The following is a 16,139-nucleotide window of genomic DNA, read 5'->3' as shown; positions in this document are numbered from 1 at the left end:
TCCATCTTGGTGGAAAGAAATGTTCCCTAGCCGCTTAGTTTGGAACGAGCTCAGAAGAGCATTATATCTGACCCAAGGCCAATGGTGTACATGTACCCTCTGTAACATGTAAAATTTTATTGAATAAAAGTGAGATAAAGGTCAGTCTGGAAGTGGTAGCATATATTGAGGTTCAAAATTACTGTAAATATGAAACGTAAGAATATTTTTACATAAAAATGAGAAAATCTGCAATTTTTTCTTCAAAACTCAAAATAGAAGGCCCTAGGGGCACGTGTTAATATTCATGGATTGACTTAAAATTTTGCAAGGATCATTTATTTGTATAATGGAACAAATTGAGGGGGCATCGCATAAAATATCAACAACTTCAAAAATAAGGACCACCCTAATGTATATATTTGAATTTAATCAAATCAACTTGCCAAACATAGTTTGAACTATGACAAATTTAGGAAATGGATGTAAAGTCGCTTTTCTCGGATAACTTTACATCCCACAGCTCACAATATTTTGCATTGAAAAAAGGGTTCCTTGAAGCCCAAACCATGTGTCTGCTAAAGTTGCTAGTTTGTGGTTTTCCGCATTGTGTTCCATACTGCTACTAATTAAAGGTATATTGTCAAGGCTTGTTTGGTTATTTTGTTTACTTATATTCAATTTACAACATGCATTCTGTTAGGGCATTCTTATTATTCAGTTTATACATAAGGTGTCAGAGTTTTTACTCTTAACCAGGATACCAAATTGTTAAATATCCTGTTATAAGAAATAAAACTATACCTTTGTTCTGAAAATAATGATGAAAAGAATGATATGGTTCATTTATCCCTTAACATGAGGGATTAAAAAATGATTTTTAAAATAACTCTGGTAATAAAATTTAATGTGAGATAAAAGTGCTTTGTACATTAATTACTTTGTACATTAATTTTTAATTTTATAAAAAAATGTTTCCTGGCTTAAAGCTTAGAAGTAAAGTTTTTACAAATTGCATTTTGTTTTCATAGATTGCTGATGCTGTAATTAAATGTTGGTCTTCAAAATTCAGTTTCGAAGCAGTGCAATATTCTCGGTAAATTGTAAAGTTTTATATGTTTTGCTATTTCATACTTCCTTCTAGTTAAGTTTACAAATTGATAAATTTCAATTAATACCTATGTAAACAATTAATAAATACCTTTGTGCCTAAGAATAACAGGAAATATCCAATGTTGTTTTGCAAAAATAAGCATATTTGTGCTAAACAACATTGAATATTTCCTGTTAGTACATATGTAGTTTGAAAAGTGCAAATTTTGAAATTTAAACCAAGATCATTTTTTGTTTAAACTAAGTGATAAATATTTAAACTTAATACTTACTCTTCATGAAATTTATCGCTGATGTGGAAATGTCATTGAACATAACTAGCTAAAATTAAAGGTTAAAAAAGTTCAAAATTGGCCAAAAAAAAGTACCATTCTTTAAATTTGTTCTGTTAAAAATTACTTTATTTTATTATTCATTTTATTCTTATGATTGTAGCCCTAAAATAAATATAGTTACCTGATTTTTTTTTTTTTTTTTTTAATTTTAGACAAAATGGGCAACTTATCACATCACCAATGGCTGTTGTTGTTCAGGAAATGGTTCCATCTGAAGTTTCTGGCATTTTATTTACAACCGATCCAGTTACAGGAGATCCCACTTATCCCTGTATTACTGCCAACTATGGTTTAGGAGAAGTAAGGTTCTCTAATGAAATAATTTTTGATATCATCGTAATAACTACAGTGCTAAGTTAATTGATTTCTTTAATATGCAGCTTGTGCTGAAACGACATGGCACTTTAGAATGCTCTAAAGTGCAATTAATATTTAAGAGATGAATCAATTAAATACAGTATGCTCACTATCCCTTCCACCCTATTTAATGCGGTGAATAAGGACCGCAGAAAAAAATGGCATTAAAAAATTTGTTTGAAACTTCACGGGTAGCTTTAAAAAGTTTTTTTCAAAACACATTTTTTTTTCATGCGGTAGAAGGGACTGCATAAAAGAATTCTCGCATAGAAAATAACCCAAAAACTTACAAAATTGTAATTTTTAAATGAAATCAAAATAAACCAAGTGGTAATTTTTGCCAAGTAGTCGGACAAAATTTCCCTAATAAGGAAATTTTTGGGAGATCACAGTGACTTCCCATCTACGACGGATATAGAAATGTTTCAAGGAGGAGGCGGTTGATTTTTTAACTTACCGCTTACTATGTATCTGATTTATACATGCTTCAGGAGGGAGAGACGCTGAAACAGCATTTCTATCGAAAGCAACTAAAATATAGAGATTTTGCCATGAAAGTCCCTGAACCTATTTCTTTTTGTTTCCATTGATAGAAGTATTCTAAAATTGTGATTAACAACTTTAATTTCAAAATAATTTTGTTAACATGCTTTGAAATATTCTCCCCCTTACATCATCGAGCATGGTCTAAAACTGCTTTTTCAAAACTTCAATTTCGAAAAAGTTTCCGAGAGAGATATTCAAGCCGCATTCTGTTCCTTATCTTTATCAAAAGTGACCGCCACTTGCTGTTTAGGACTTCAACTCAAAACATTGTGAATTCAAGGTTCCTCAAGGAAGGGGCGATCGCCCCCATCGCCCCTCCTTTGTATCCGCCCTTGCCGAACCCATCATGGTGCCTATGTCGTCACTTAGAAGATACTAACTCGCACTCGTTTTAAAAATAATTTCGTCTATTGAATTCCAATTTGATTGAAATTTTAATATACCGCACAAAAAAAAAATCCATAAAAAAAAGTCTCATAAAAATAGGTTTGGGTGTAATAAAAATTTTCAAATGTTATTTCCCAGCCACCTCAGTCTTATCGAGCATATTTATTCATTTTTACTTGTTTCTAATATATTTATGTATCAAAATTGTAGAGCGTAAAAAATATTATACATTAAATATTACTCAGTTTTATGTCCGTTTCCCAGCAAGCGATCAATTACTCGTGGGCTGTTCTTTTCTTGCCAATCACCACATCCAGTTAAACCCTCACCAGGGTAGGTACATAAGTGATTGGTGGGGTTTGAATAAAAAATGAAGGTGTGCTCCAAAGCATTTAAAAGATCTACCATCGCTCATAAGAAATAGTTTCTTAGGAGCACTTAATGCTTTAATTCTGTCATGAGAGGCAAGGCGATGCTTGCGTATTTTTAGCTCAACCATGGTTTCTAGTTATTGATTGTGATAATAATAATTAGATAAACTATAATTGTTGCACTGAATGTTACAAAAATCAATTTGATTTTACCTTCCATTATCTATGTAACATTGCCAAAGTAAATAGAAATAGCACAGCAACAGCCATGTTTCAATGCAGCATTTTTGTTCTACCTTAAAATTTGTATCTTTTTTTTTCTCCAAACTCATGCGTATATGCATAATTTTTTCATGTTTTTACTGTTCTCTATTATGAAACCAAACAAATAATGTGCAAGTTCCCCCTTTAGATTTTGCAGAGAAGCCACAGTTGTAATTTGAAGGTGACATTATGAAAAATTCAAAAATATGAATAAAGAAAATCAACTTATAATAACAGAAGTAGTATTATAGCTCAACGTTATTAATATAAAATGCTACCATTATAAGTATAAATTAGACCTTAACAAAACAAGCCTTTAATTCTGATGTGCATATGCTTTTGTTGTGTAGTCTTCCGTTACCATATAGATTAAATTTATTGAAAACATAAATTTTAGCTGTTTCTAAATCATATCAGTACAGTTCTATTGTGCCCCATATGATCTTTGAGCACTTGAAAAATTAACTGTTCATTTTAAGCTTCATAATAATGTTTTTTACTATTCCTTTAATAGCAATTATTGTATTCAAAATGTTTAAACTTTTATTGTATATTTTTTCTAGTTTTATGTCATCAATTAGATTTAGATTTCAGTAGCTTTATAAGATAGGTTCTCCAGTATTATTTTATATACTTGCTTTGAATGTGTTCTTCTTTTTCAGACCGTAGTGTCAGCTTTAGCTGAGCCAGATACTATAAAGCTGAAGCGGAATGTAAATAAGTCTTTATCAGTGTTTGAGAAAACTGTTGGTTCAAAGAAAACTCAAGTTCATATGACAGGTATTGAAATACTTGCTCATCTTGTTCTAGTATAAAATTTGGTTCAGTTAAGCATTAAAAATTGATTAAAATATTCACATATGCGGTCGAACCTTATTAGCACAAAGTTTATGGGACCATTTTAATTAATTCATGCCATAATATGTATAGTGCCTGGTGTGAGATTGAAAATCATCTAAATCTTCTCAGAACTACCAAAGGTGCAAACGTAATGTCTTAACATTGTGAAAAGTCTTTTTGAGATAAGAATCTATATAAATAAAACAGAGAATATATGTGTGTGTATACTGGGTGGCTATAAAATAAGTATCCATATTCGGAACAGTCTGTAGCTTACAGGAATGATCTGATTGCAACCAAAACTGGAACACTGACTAATCTTGAAGGGGGAAGAAGGATGGTGCAATAAAAAAATTTAGTTGCTACAATCACCGACAGGTGGCGCTGCAGCCTGAAAAAGATAGCGCTTTACAGTACAAACACTGTAGTAATGCGAGCAAATTAAAGAAGCATTCATTTCAGCCAGTAATGTGGTACGAGATGCCTCTCAGTTTGCCCGATCACATTTTTATTTAAAGCTATTTGGCTGCTGTTGAAAACGTCGCGCATCGCCTAGATTGTGTCGTCCAACTCCATGGTCAAGTCGTGGAACCTGAACTTGATCGGCATCGAAACGTGCCAGAGTAATATGCCTGTAAAACTTTCAAATAAACCATCCCAGCTTTACTTGCTAATTCTTTCTTCTTATATTACTCATTGCAAATTCAAAAGTGCCACCTGTTGGCAATTTTTTCAACTAAAATTTTTTATTACACCATCCTTCTTCCCCCATCAAGATTAGTAAGTGTTCCAAATTTGGTTGCAATCGGATAGCTCCTTCAAGCTACAGACTAGTCCAAATAGGGATACTTATTTTATAAAAACCCGGCATATATGTTTGTTTCGTATACAAATCCACAGTTTAAGTCAGATCTCGACCAAATTTGGCAGGGAGGTACTTGGGCACCCAAGAAGGAACATAGGGGGGTTTTTGAATGTCAAAAAAAGTACTGAACCATTCGAATTTTAATTTTAGGGCCCGAAAATGTCATTAAATGGCTTTTTTTACCCAAAATAATTATCCAATTTTCTTGATTCAGGTTGCATTCAAAAGTCTGAAAAATACCCTGAAAATTATTTTCCTTCCTTAGAATATCAAAAAAAAAAAAAAAAACCAAGGCTGCAAAATCACTGATCTTATTTTAAATTAGCTTGAATAAAACAATTCAAAAGGTTGCCACTTTTTTTTTTCACTGTGACTAAATAAAATTTTGTTTTTGTTCTGAGTTAAAAATTTCTTTTTTTGATTATTATTTAGTGATTTATCTTCTTTCTTTCGTTTTATTTTTTTAATTTTTTTGTACTGCCAGTAGAAGCTAATCAGGAAAGTTGCATTTAATTTGTTCCAGAATTGTTGATTTGCCGGTTTCTTTCCTAAAGAATGATTATTTATTTTGATGGGAAATTTTACAGTTTTTTTTTCTCTCTAATTGAAGCCTGATTGTTGAACAAGCATCACTTGACATAACTTTTATTTTAGAGGTAGAGGTCAAAATATAAAAAAAGGAGTTATGTTTAAATCTGAAGTAGTTTTTCTTTTATAAATTTTTGTGATCAGTACAAGAGTTTATAAACACCATGTATATTTATTAGCATCATTTGATTAATTTTCCCTTTTTTGCTTGTATTTGCTTTTTTAAATTAAAAGGATTTTTGGTGGGAAATAAAAGGACATATTTACTCATAGTATTACATTCCATGTTATGTAGATGGAGATGGAACTGAACAAAAGTTTTATGACAGTGAAACCTCATCTTGTTTAACTGATGAATTGGCTGTGAAGATAGGAAATGTGGGAATATTGGTACGTGCATGAATATATGACTTCTCCTAAGATATTTCTGCCTTTGCTTAGTACATTTGAATGTGATATTTTTACATATATATGTTTCCACTTTATTCCATTCCTAGAATTTTAAACTTTGGCTTTTAATTGCTATATATTTGCACTTAAGGAACCATGCTTAGTACATTTGAATGTGATATTTTTACATATATATATTTCCACTTTATTCCATTCCTAGAATTTTAAACTTAGGCTTTTAATTGCTATATATTTACACTTAAGGAACCATCATGTACCATAATATAAAGTATCAACTTATTTTTAAGTGCAAAGAGAATTTTTATAAAGTTGATACTTCATATTATGAAACATAACGATTCCTTAACTGTAAATATATAGATGCTGAAGGTTGAAATTTAAAATTCCACGAGTAAAGTGTAAATACCTTAGTAAAACTCACACTGGTGAAAGTAGATTGAGCATTTTATAGTTTTGCTTTGCTATGTTGACAAATGAATTGATTCATTTTGCCTAATTTTTTGAATAAATAGAAATAATTAATTTCTGCTATATTGCCTCCTGTTGACAGTTCAAAGTTATTAAATGTGGTTGTTGCAGACAATCTGTGTGTGTGTTTTCTCCCCAAAAAGTATTGAACATCAATTTATCAGTATTCACTAATAGATGATATTGACTTGCTTCCATGCTGCATCATTAAAAATGATGTGTTGCTGTTTTAAAGGATAATATTTCATAAAGATGCATGCTGATAATTTTTGCAAAATTATCAAAACAAATGACAAGGATGAATGATAGAAGATAAGAGAACTTGAAGCCCCAAATTTATTATGTATTCCTAGATAGAGAAAGAAGCTAGATTTAGTGACTGTTGTATTGACAACAGATAAAGCAGCAACAAAATCACTGATGAAATGTGCTGTGTTTGCTACTTTTACACAGTTACAGAAAGTTAGTATTGTATAGTGTACAAATTCAATGGTCAAATGCTAGATTACTACTCATACAAAATAAAATTTGTTCTACAACTTGATCTTAGCAATCTAACTATAGGAGTGTCTTTCACTTTGGCATTCGTTGAAAATATATAAGTTTGTGAACATTGGCCATGAATCACGCTGTTTACAGATAGGGTCAATTTTGGTTTAATAGTGATGTCAGCACTTATTACTGCAGGTTTTGGGTAAAACAATTACACTATTATATTCTCCTTCACTTTCAGTGCTTTCTGTTTACAGTGATTAAGTTGTGAACTAATTACTTGTGAAAATTTTATATGCTTTAAATGATAACAAATTGAGGAATTTTAATTTTACAGTAACTTTTGATCATCAATCAAATGTATTACAGTGAAAAATAATGATAGACATCAAAAAATTTTTTGGTGATTAGTATGCTTCTGAATTTACAACTTTGTTTGTGCATGTTTTACTATTATTATTATTATTATTATTATTATTATTATTATGAGAAGAGTTTTGCTCAGTGATAAAATGTCCTTTATAGACATTTATCTAAATCTTATCTTTTGTTTTTTTTTTCAAATAAATAAATAAATAAATAAATAAACGAAAGAAAGAAAACACAGAATTGGCTTGTTCATTTTGAAATGCTGATTGAAACCACCTTTCTGTGCTTGACATTGAATTTTAGCATATTTAGCTATTGTAATTCCAACTTCAATAAATAATATATCACTTTATAATACAGTGAAAACTCAATAAGTAGTCGACTGGTTAAGTGGTCGTTTTTCTTTGGCCTTGGAAAGGTCTCATTCACAGAAATATAAAATGATCCTCCCTTACTGGACACCAAATTTAATTTTACCCGGTTAACTAGTCACTCAAAAATTGTTTTCTAAAATTCCTTTTCCTTATCGGATCTTAGAAAATAGTGTCAAACTTAGTTGAAAGGCTGTTTGATAGTCATTTTTCCTTGAAATCTCGATCCTCCGTTCTGGTCGTTCAAATCATACTTCTTGCTGTGACTCTGCCGAGTGCCAAGAGTATGAATCAAACTCCTTTCAGCCAAGACATACATAACAATCTAATACCTGGAGAAAGTTAGTCAGTATTTAACATCCGTTCAAGGAACTACAAACACAGAATTTAAAGCTTGATATATGTTAGAGGAGATCATTCTTTTCCGTAAGCAACAACTTCATGAATCAACATTGAAGGATTGTATTAATGTACCGTAACTACATTAAAATAAGTTGTTGTTATTTAGTAATGTATAAGTACGAGAAAATAAAACAAAGTAACTACCATTTGTATTTTCCCCCCTTTTTAATATTTCCACTAATTTATAGGCATTGATTACATAAGCTATTGTTTTTCTCACAGAATTCTACTGCTATTCATCAATATTTGTAAGGCTTTTTTTTTCTCCCTTAATTTCCCACTCCACATAAGTAGTCACCCCGCATAAGTGGTCAAAAATTTTTGGTCCCTTGAGTGACGACTTAACGAGGATTTACTGTACAATAATCTTGTGCTAGCATTGGGTTATCTTTCTTTTGAAAATCATTGAGCTGCCTCAAAGAAAGGAATATATTACTCCATTCCATTCATCTAAGAAAGAGGACTTTTCAGGCTGGGGAATAACCTTCTGTCTCTATTTAGCAATATAGCTGAAACTATCAAAAGCAGCATTTTATTTATGTAGACTACAATTCATGCATGAGAAATGTATTTCAAGTGTTATCTGTCATTTTGATATGTTACTTATTATTGATCAATTTATAAACTGTATTAATTTATATGAAATAAAAGTAATATGTGTACATAAGTATATATTTTTGTTAGATAGAAAAGTGCTTCTGTGGACCTCGAGATATAGAATGGGCTCTTTACAGAGGAGAATTATTTTTACTTCAGGTAGAATTCTTTTTTTTACAACTTGATTGGTATAATTTGAAAGATTTTAAGTTGATTCATTTTTATGTTGGAGTTAGGGCTCACAATGCTTGATTTTTTTAATAAATATTTGCTGTTTTATACTTAACGGCAAAAATTACAAAAGAAAAAAGAACATATAAATTCAATTTCTTGTTCAAAAATGCATAAGAGTTCAAGAAAAATTCTTAAAAAAAAATAAATAAATAAAAAAATAAATAAATGAAGTGATCAGTTATATGATGTGAATGTATTGCAGCATACTGATTTTTATTTGATGGCAATTTGATATTGAAATAAGTATTTAAAAAATTGTCATATGCGATCAAATAACAAGCTTTAACTTTATCAACATTTAAACAGCATTTTATATTTTATAAATGATAAGAAACATGTTTGTAAATCATTCTATGTTTATATACCATTATGAGTTTTTAACTCATAGTTGTTCAAAATAAAATTAAATATGCATATTATTGTTTTTGAAATTTTTGTTTACATTAACAACGAGAAAGGTATTACTGTATGAATTATAAAATATTCTATCTACATTGTTCAATATTAGTGTTAAAAAAATTATTAATTGCATTTTAAAAATATATCAAAATATTTGCTGCACAATGTTTAGTTGAAGCCACTTGTTTTTCCAATGGCATGCAGTTTCATGCACACTACAAACAGTAACAAGATATTAAGCAGTAAGTTACTACCCTTAAACCATGGCTAAGGCCGAACTACAACATGTAATGTACTGACAGCACTGTTATGACACCCAGGGACTGCTGTTTTGTTTTTGTTATGAACTCATCAGTCTAGTCTCATGTTTAATGAGATGACATCTGCCTCCAGCTTGGTTACTGACTGTTCAAGACTGATGAGTTCATAACAAGGATGAAATTGCAGTCTTTAGATGTCAAAACTGGACTATCATTACATTGCATGTTGTAATAACAAGATAGTAAAACTGTGCTTTTTTTCCGGTTAGTGATCTTTTTTCTTTAAAAAAAATCTATGTATTATTAAAAAAGGGGAGGGGGCGATAAATGCTGCTTTAATGTTAAAAATTTTTGCAACATTTTTTCAATTTTGCAAATTTTTGCAGTATTTGAGATAGTAAAATTGATTTTTTTTTCAGTTAGTGATTTTTTTTTCTTTTAAAAAATTTAGGTATTTTTTAAAAATGGGGAAAAAATAGGTGCGCTGATTTAATGTTAAAATTTTTGCAATATTTTGTTGTGTTTCAATTCTTAAACTAGTCTTGTGAGTACTTGAAAAACACCCTAAAATTCCTTGCAAAGTACGTACTTGAAAAATATTATGACTAAAAACTGGGAACCCTGTACAAATTTATACTGTACTCTATCTCAATTTTGCAACTTGTATGTAAAAGCGGCTGTAGAGGGTTGTATACTGCCGTGTTAAGAGCAAAAGTCCTTTCTGCATCTGAGTTCAAAATGAGAAATTTCTATTTAAATTTGAGTCCATGTATTTGATTCAGATGCATCATTTTCAGAATTTCTTAAAAAGTACTTCCCATTGACAAATGATCGTAAAACTTAGTATTTAGGTGAAATATGTGATAAAGAACCACCTGGTGACCGTTACTCAGTTTTGACAAAAAATGCAGGTACGACTTTTGTGCTTAGCACAGCAAAATAGTTCTCTTTACAACCACTTCTGTGGTTAAAGAAGCCCATTTAAGCATCACTATGCCCGAGAGCAAAGAAACTTTAGTTAACAGATTTGAACTACACTAATGAAAAATATATTTTATCCTTTTAGGCACGTCCAATAACTACACTTCATATTGAAACAGACTTTGAACTTATTCATGACCAGGACACTCCAGTAAGGTCAGATCATGAGTATTGGACCAGAGCAAATACAGGGTAAATCCTCATATATATAATAGCAAATTCACTGATTGAGTAACGCTCCTGATGTCGTCAACAATGAAACTCATGCCATAGCAATAATATTTTCATTGATTTAATAATAGTGATAATAGTTTTTGGTAATATTTGACATGCAGGAAATGCTTTATTTTGACAGAGTTGAGCTGGATCTGGTAAATTAACTGTTTTACTGGTAAGACTGTATCATTTCAGGGGAATGAAGAAATGAAAAAATGGTCAACAATGAATGCTATCTACTGGATTTTAGGGTTAATCCACCGGAGTTAGGGTTAAAATTTCAACTATCAAAATATCACCAAACAGGCAGTTGCTTTGTTCTAATATAGAAGCAGTGTTCACCCGCCACACCTTGACGGGCGTTTTTCTAGTATTACTATAATTATATAGGTTCAGTGGGGATAAATGATAGGTTCAGTGGGGGTTTCAACTTTAGATCCTCCCCTTTCTTTTGAATGAATTGAGAGATAAAACTTTGTGCATTGTGTCTGAGAGTAACTGGGTATGAAAAATTTGATTTCATATCTTTTTTAGCAAATAAAACCATGTTTTTTTTTTTTTAACCTTAGATACTGGGGTTAAAAGCGAAACCCTCCATTTAGGTTCATGTTGGTAGATAATTGCAATGTGCACAATTTTTATGCAGCAAAAGCTTTTCTTGTTGTTCATCACAACTGAATTTTAGCATTAAAAACCCAAAAACATGTGAATGTGTTAGTAAACACAGGGGTGAACCCAGGGAGATGGGGTTCTCCCCTCAAATGCTATGCTGGGGAGTACTGCCCTGGGCAGGTAAAGGTTGTCATCTATTGTACATTATCTTTATTGTACAACCTCGCCTATTTGGTTTCCGCTGAAAAAAGGCACCAAAAAAAAAACGTATAATTCCAACATTTTCTGATTGTTAATATTGAATCCACCACACATTTCTTCAAATTTCTCAAAAACTCATTTCTGCAGATACTGCTGTTTACCTGCACATGGCAGAGTACCCCCCAGAATGAGAGTCCTCCATCAAATGAGATCAAAAGCCCTGTCAAATTCCCCCCTCCCTAAAATATTCAATGGTGCAGCTTGCTTCATGGTCCCCCTTCCTACTGGGCACCCCTGGTAAACATAGTGTGTGTTTGTATTTGTGTGTATTAGTCTGAGACTTTTTAACAAAATTTTCAAGTTCAGAAAGGTGTTGAACTTATAATAGCGAGCATATTTTTACCATGAACTAATTTTTCTCTAAAAGAAATTTCACCTTACATTGATAAGTGATGTTCTTTTAGTGTGGCCAGATGGGAAGCATTTATTGTTGTTTCATAGATCTGTGATCCAGACAACTATAAATTATTGTATGAATGAAAGATATGCATGAAAAGGGACAGGTTCAAAAGCAAAGAGTGTTGTATACACATTATGTACTGCCTGTATTTGTAATTACTTGCTTTGTAACTTTTTTATTGATTTATTCTTCAGTTTAAATTAATTGAACTCTAACTAGAGATATTCTATTGAATTATATTCCTACACGTATTAATGTTATAAGTACTATAGTATTTTGTTTGTTCATATTAGGTGTACTCATTTATACTGTATCTAAGTAAAGATGTATATAAAACTAAGCATTTTATGCCTTATCCAAATTTATTCTATTAAACTTTTTTCAGTGAAGTCTTTTTGGGAGCTACTTCTCCTCTTGCAGTATCAGTGGTGGTTAATGGCATGGACATCAATGCCCATGTAAGACATTGTCAATATAGGTTTTTTCTTATTTCTATTTGCTTGAATGTCTATTGTATTTTGAATAAAATATGCAAAAGTAATTAATTAGCATTCTTTCAAACTCTGGAATTATAAATATGTGCTTGGCCTGTTCCATTATCGTTTTTGATGATGACAAAAATATCCTAACTTATGTGGATGATCAAAAAAATTTGCTTTCATGTTTTCAGTAAATATGGTATGCTTTTTCTTATTTAAATTAATATTTATGTAACAACAGTGGGCAAAGGTTTCTTCCTCAAGTTCAGTGCAGTCAACCCCAAATTTCTATAAATTTCAATTTGAAATGACTAAATGTACTTGAAGCTTTTGCCAGAATCGAAACATCTATACTTGCCACTCAAGTTTAAGTTTTTACTTAATATGACTTATGGGTATGACTTTTTTTATTCAACGATGAATTTTGTTAAATTGAAAGGCACTGTTGATCAATAATTATGACCTTATAGAATTTCAATTTTATGCTTAAGCAAACTTTATGCCCATTTCAAATAAATTGGTCAATGATTTTCTTAGCTAAATATTTTGCATTTATCATTGCCATTGTATTTCAATCATATAGACACAATTTTAAAACAGTTGTTTGTTTGGGGGGGGGGGGAGCCAGTTTAGGAGGCCGAACTTTTAATGTTTTTCAAGATTTTTTTTAACTGTGAAAGAATAATCAGATTTGTCCAAACTTAAAGGATATTTTATTTATGTTTTGAAATACACTTTGTACCTTCATTGTAAGTAATTTCTGCCAGAAATATTGGAGTTTGAAGCTGCTGTTAATGGACGGTTGCCATCAGAGCTTGTTGTTGGTGGGCATTACAAAAGTCAAAAGTTTTATCTGTAATCAAAACAATTTTTGTTTTTTGTTCACATCATATTTCCTAAGAATATGAACCTAACTGTGATGAAAAAAAAAGTTGGAAATTGCATGTTTTTGAGGCATTTGATTACAATGTCACGTTTTCCTGCAATTTGTCTTTGCCATTTTTGCATTAAAAAAATATTTTTAATAATAATATCATCCCAGAGTTAGGTTCATATATATTGTAATTGAATAATGAATATTCACACAAATTTTCAGAATGGTTGGTCTATAACTCTTTGAGCCAGTTGAAAAATAAGTCGTTTCGAAAAAAAAACATGTTTGAAAAAAAATGCAGAAACAAACTTTGGAATTAATTAGAATTTGGCGTTGAAATTTCGGCAACATATTCTTGAGTAGTTTTATTAATATTTTATGACATGAAAAAGTAGATCATTTGACCCATCTAAACAAATTCCCCCCTTAAATTCTTTCTTCTACGTATTGTGTATTTTTAAGTGTTATTATATAATATCAAGTTAAAATCTTGCATGCCATTTAAAAATGTGCTTTTTTTTTCAATTCTATGTAATATATTGTGGCTCTTAATGAGGTGTAAAAATGGAAATTGCCTTTCTTTAACCTTATGCCTGGTTCTGTTGTATTATCAAGGTGTTTTTAATTCTTCAAAGTCTACTGTTGGAAAAATAATGGACATGAAGTAGGAATTGAAACAGCATAAAATTTGCTTCAACTTACAGACAGGGACTGATTTACAGCAGGGCATTCGGGGCCCGGGCCCAAGGCACCAAATTTCTGTCATCAAATTTTTTTTTATGGACCATTGTTCGGGGCCTCTAACTAAAGGAAACAAAAAAATTTTGTCATTTGACAATTTTTTTTATTAAATGAAAGCATATTAGCCAACTGTTGTGCAGAACGATCATTTTCGCTATTGAAGAGAATTAGGTGTCCTTTGCGTACTCTCATTTCTGATGGTAAATTATCTTGATTAGCTCTGTTATCAATAAAAGGAAGTTTGACCTAAAACTTGATTATGAGGACATTATAGATGAATTTACTACAAGAAAACAAAGGAGAAAATATATAAAGAATCATTGATGCGCAGAAAGCATATTATGATTTACCTTTACCATTTGTATCATAGTTTTGCCATCTGCAACTGTAAAAAATTTTCTAACATGAAAACCATAAAATTATTTTAGATTTATATTAAATGATTTCTTTGAAAAACATCTTAAATATTAACTTTTTTAATATTAAATCGATATTTCAAAGTTTTCTTTCTATCAAAATAATATCAAACATTTACCTTCATATTTTTTGTATGTGTGTGTGGGGTGGGGAAGCACCATATCTGTCCGTACCCGGGGCACCCGGATGTGTAAATCGGTCCCTGCTTACAGAAGTTGAATCTTTTTGCTTCCTCTAAATGTATCATTGTAACATCTTATCTTTTAGTTTGTTTGTTTAGTTCAAGTACTTAAATAAACCTTTTTTTATTTATAAATATTGTACCAAATGTTTTGATTCTTTTTTCAGCGTAACCAGATAATAAGAGAATTTCGAACACAATATTGTCCATATGTAGCTCATGTACTGCCAGTGACACATAAACAAGTAACGATCAGCCTTATTGATGTAAGTAACAACATTTCATTACTGCTTCAAGTTAATTTAGGATAAGCTTATTGAAGATATTAGCAAAATCAGGCTATTGGATATTGAGTGGTTCTGATAATCCAATAATCAGCAATGGAGGGATTTATTTATCGCATTTTTCAAGAAACAGCTGTTTTCAAGCCATTTCAAAATCAAATGAGCCTGCCAACTGATTTCAGAATGAATATCAACCCCCTTCAGTGATTTCATGCAAATCTCTTGATTATGGCTATCATTAATTCTAACATTCCTTTCCCTTTCAGTTTTGAAATTAATTTGTGCACATAAAATCTAAACTGATTACTCTTTAATTTTTTTTAAGTACGTACTGCATGCATTTGATAAGTACAAACTTCGCATGTTTTGGAAAATTAAGTGTATGTTAGCTATAAATATTTCATCCGTAAAAGCATGAATTAGAAACAGCAACTTGTATTTTGTTCTGTGTATAATGATAATTCTCTTAATGAACACTTCTGAACAATGTCACTGACCTGTATTCCAGGTTTAGTTTCTAATTTGAAAACTTTTAATTTTTGCACCATTTTCATAACTTTGACCGCTACAGTCATTGAAATCATGACCTAGGAATAGAATACTTAAATTAAGAAATCCCCCCCGATAGGAAAAGTTTCTGAAGAGTCTTGGTTTGAAAAGGATGAAGAGCATTCATGAATAATTTTACCTGAATTAAAATCAAGGAAGTTATTCAAACTCCACTCCTTTGATGCAATCCTAGACTTGATTAGTTTTGGTTTTTGCACAAAATTCTTATGCGCTTTTAACAATCTTTTTAATGTTCTATCTTCCAGAAAGTGCTCCTTTCAAGAAAAACTAATTCCTATTGTTACACATTTTGTAAATAGTAATTGTTGTGGTGATTAATTTGTGGTGATTTGGCTAATTTTGGCATTAGTTCCAGTAATTTTCATCTAAAGTTATCTTAGTAATGTAACCTGTAAATAGTTTCTTATAACTAATATACATCCCCTTACATTCAAATGAAGCATACGGTCCCCCATTTTTGATTGATAAGATTCCT

At 30.9% G+C, this 16,139-nt stretch overlaps 1 protein-coding gene across 1 annotated transcript in view; it reads left to right on the top strand.

The window, feature by feature from the left end:
* The window catches only part of LOC129220924 (uncharacterized phosphotransferase YvkC-like), a 90,078-nt gene that overhangs the window by 33,122 nt on the left and 40,817 nt on the right, over window positions 1-16,139 (top strand). The window contains exons 10-17 of the mRNA XM_054855359.1: window positions 1,011-1,075; window positions 1,580-1,727; window positions 4,015-4,132; window positions 5,941-6,035; window positions 8,843-8,914; window positions 10,715-10,821; window positions 12,504-12,576; window positions 14,978-15,076. Coding sequence (XP_054711334.1) covers window positions 1,011-1,075; window positions 1,580-1,727; window positions 4,015-4,132; window positions 5,941-6,035; window positions 8,843-8,914; window positions 10,715-10,821; window positions 12,504-12,576; window positions 14,978-15,076 — 777 coding nt within the window. The remainder of the gene's footprint in view (window positions 1-1,010; window positions 1,076-1,579; window positions 1,728-4,014; window positions 4,133-5,940; window positions 6,036-8,842; window positions 8,915-10,714; window positions 10,822-12,503; window positions 12,577-14,977; window positions 15,077-16,139) is intronic.

Source organism: Uloborus diversus, chromosome 4 (assembly GCF_026930045.1).
Source record: "Uloborus diversus isolate 005 chromosome 4, Udiv.v.3.1, whole genome shotgun sequence".
Classification (NCBI taxonomy): domain Eukaryota; kingdom Metazoa; phylum Arthropoda; class Arachnida; order Araneae; family Uloboridae; genus Uloborus; species Uloborus diversus.
The sequence above is the reverse complement of the archived record's forward strand: the minus strand, read 5'-3'. Positions and strand labels throughout refer to the sequence as shown.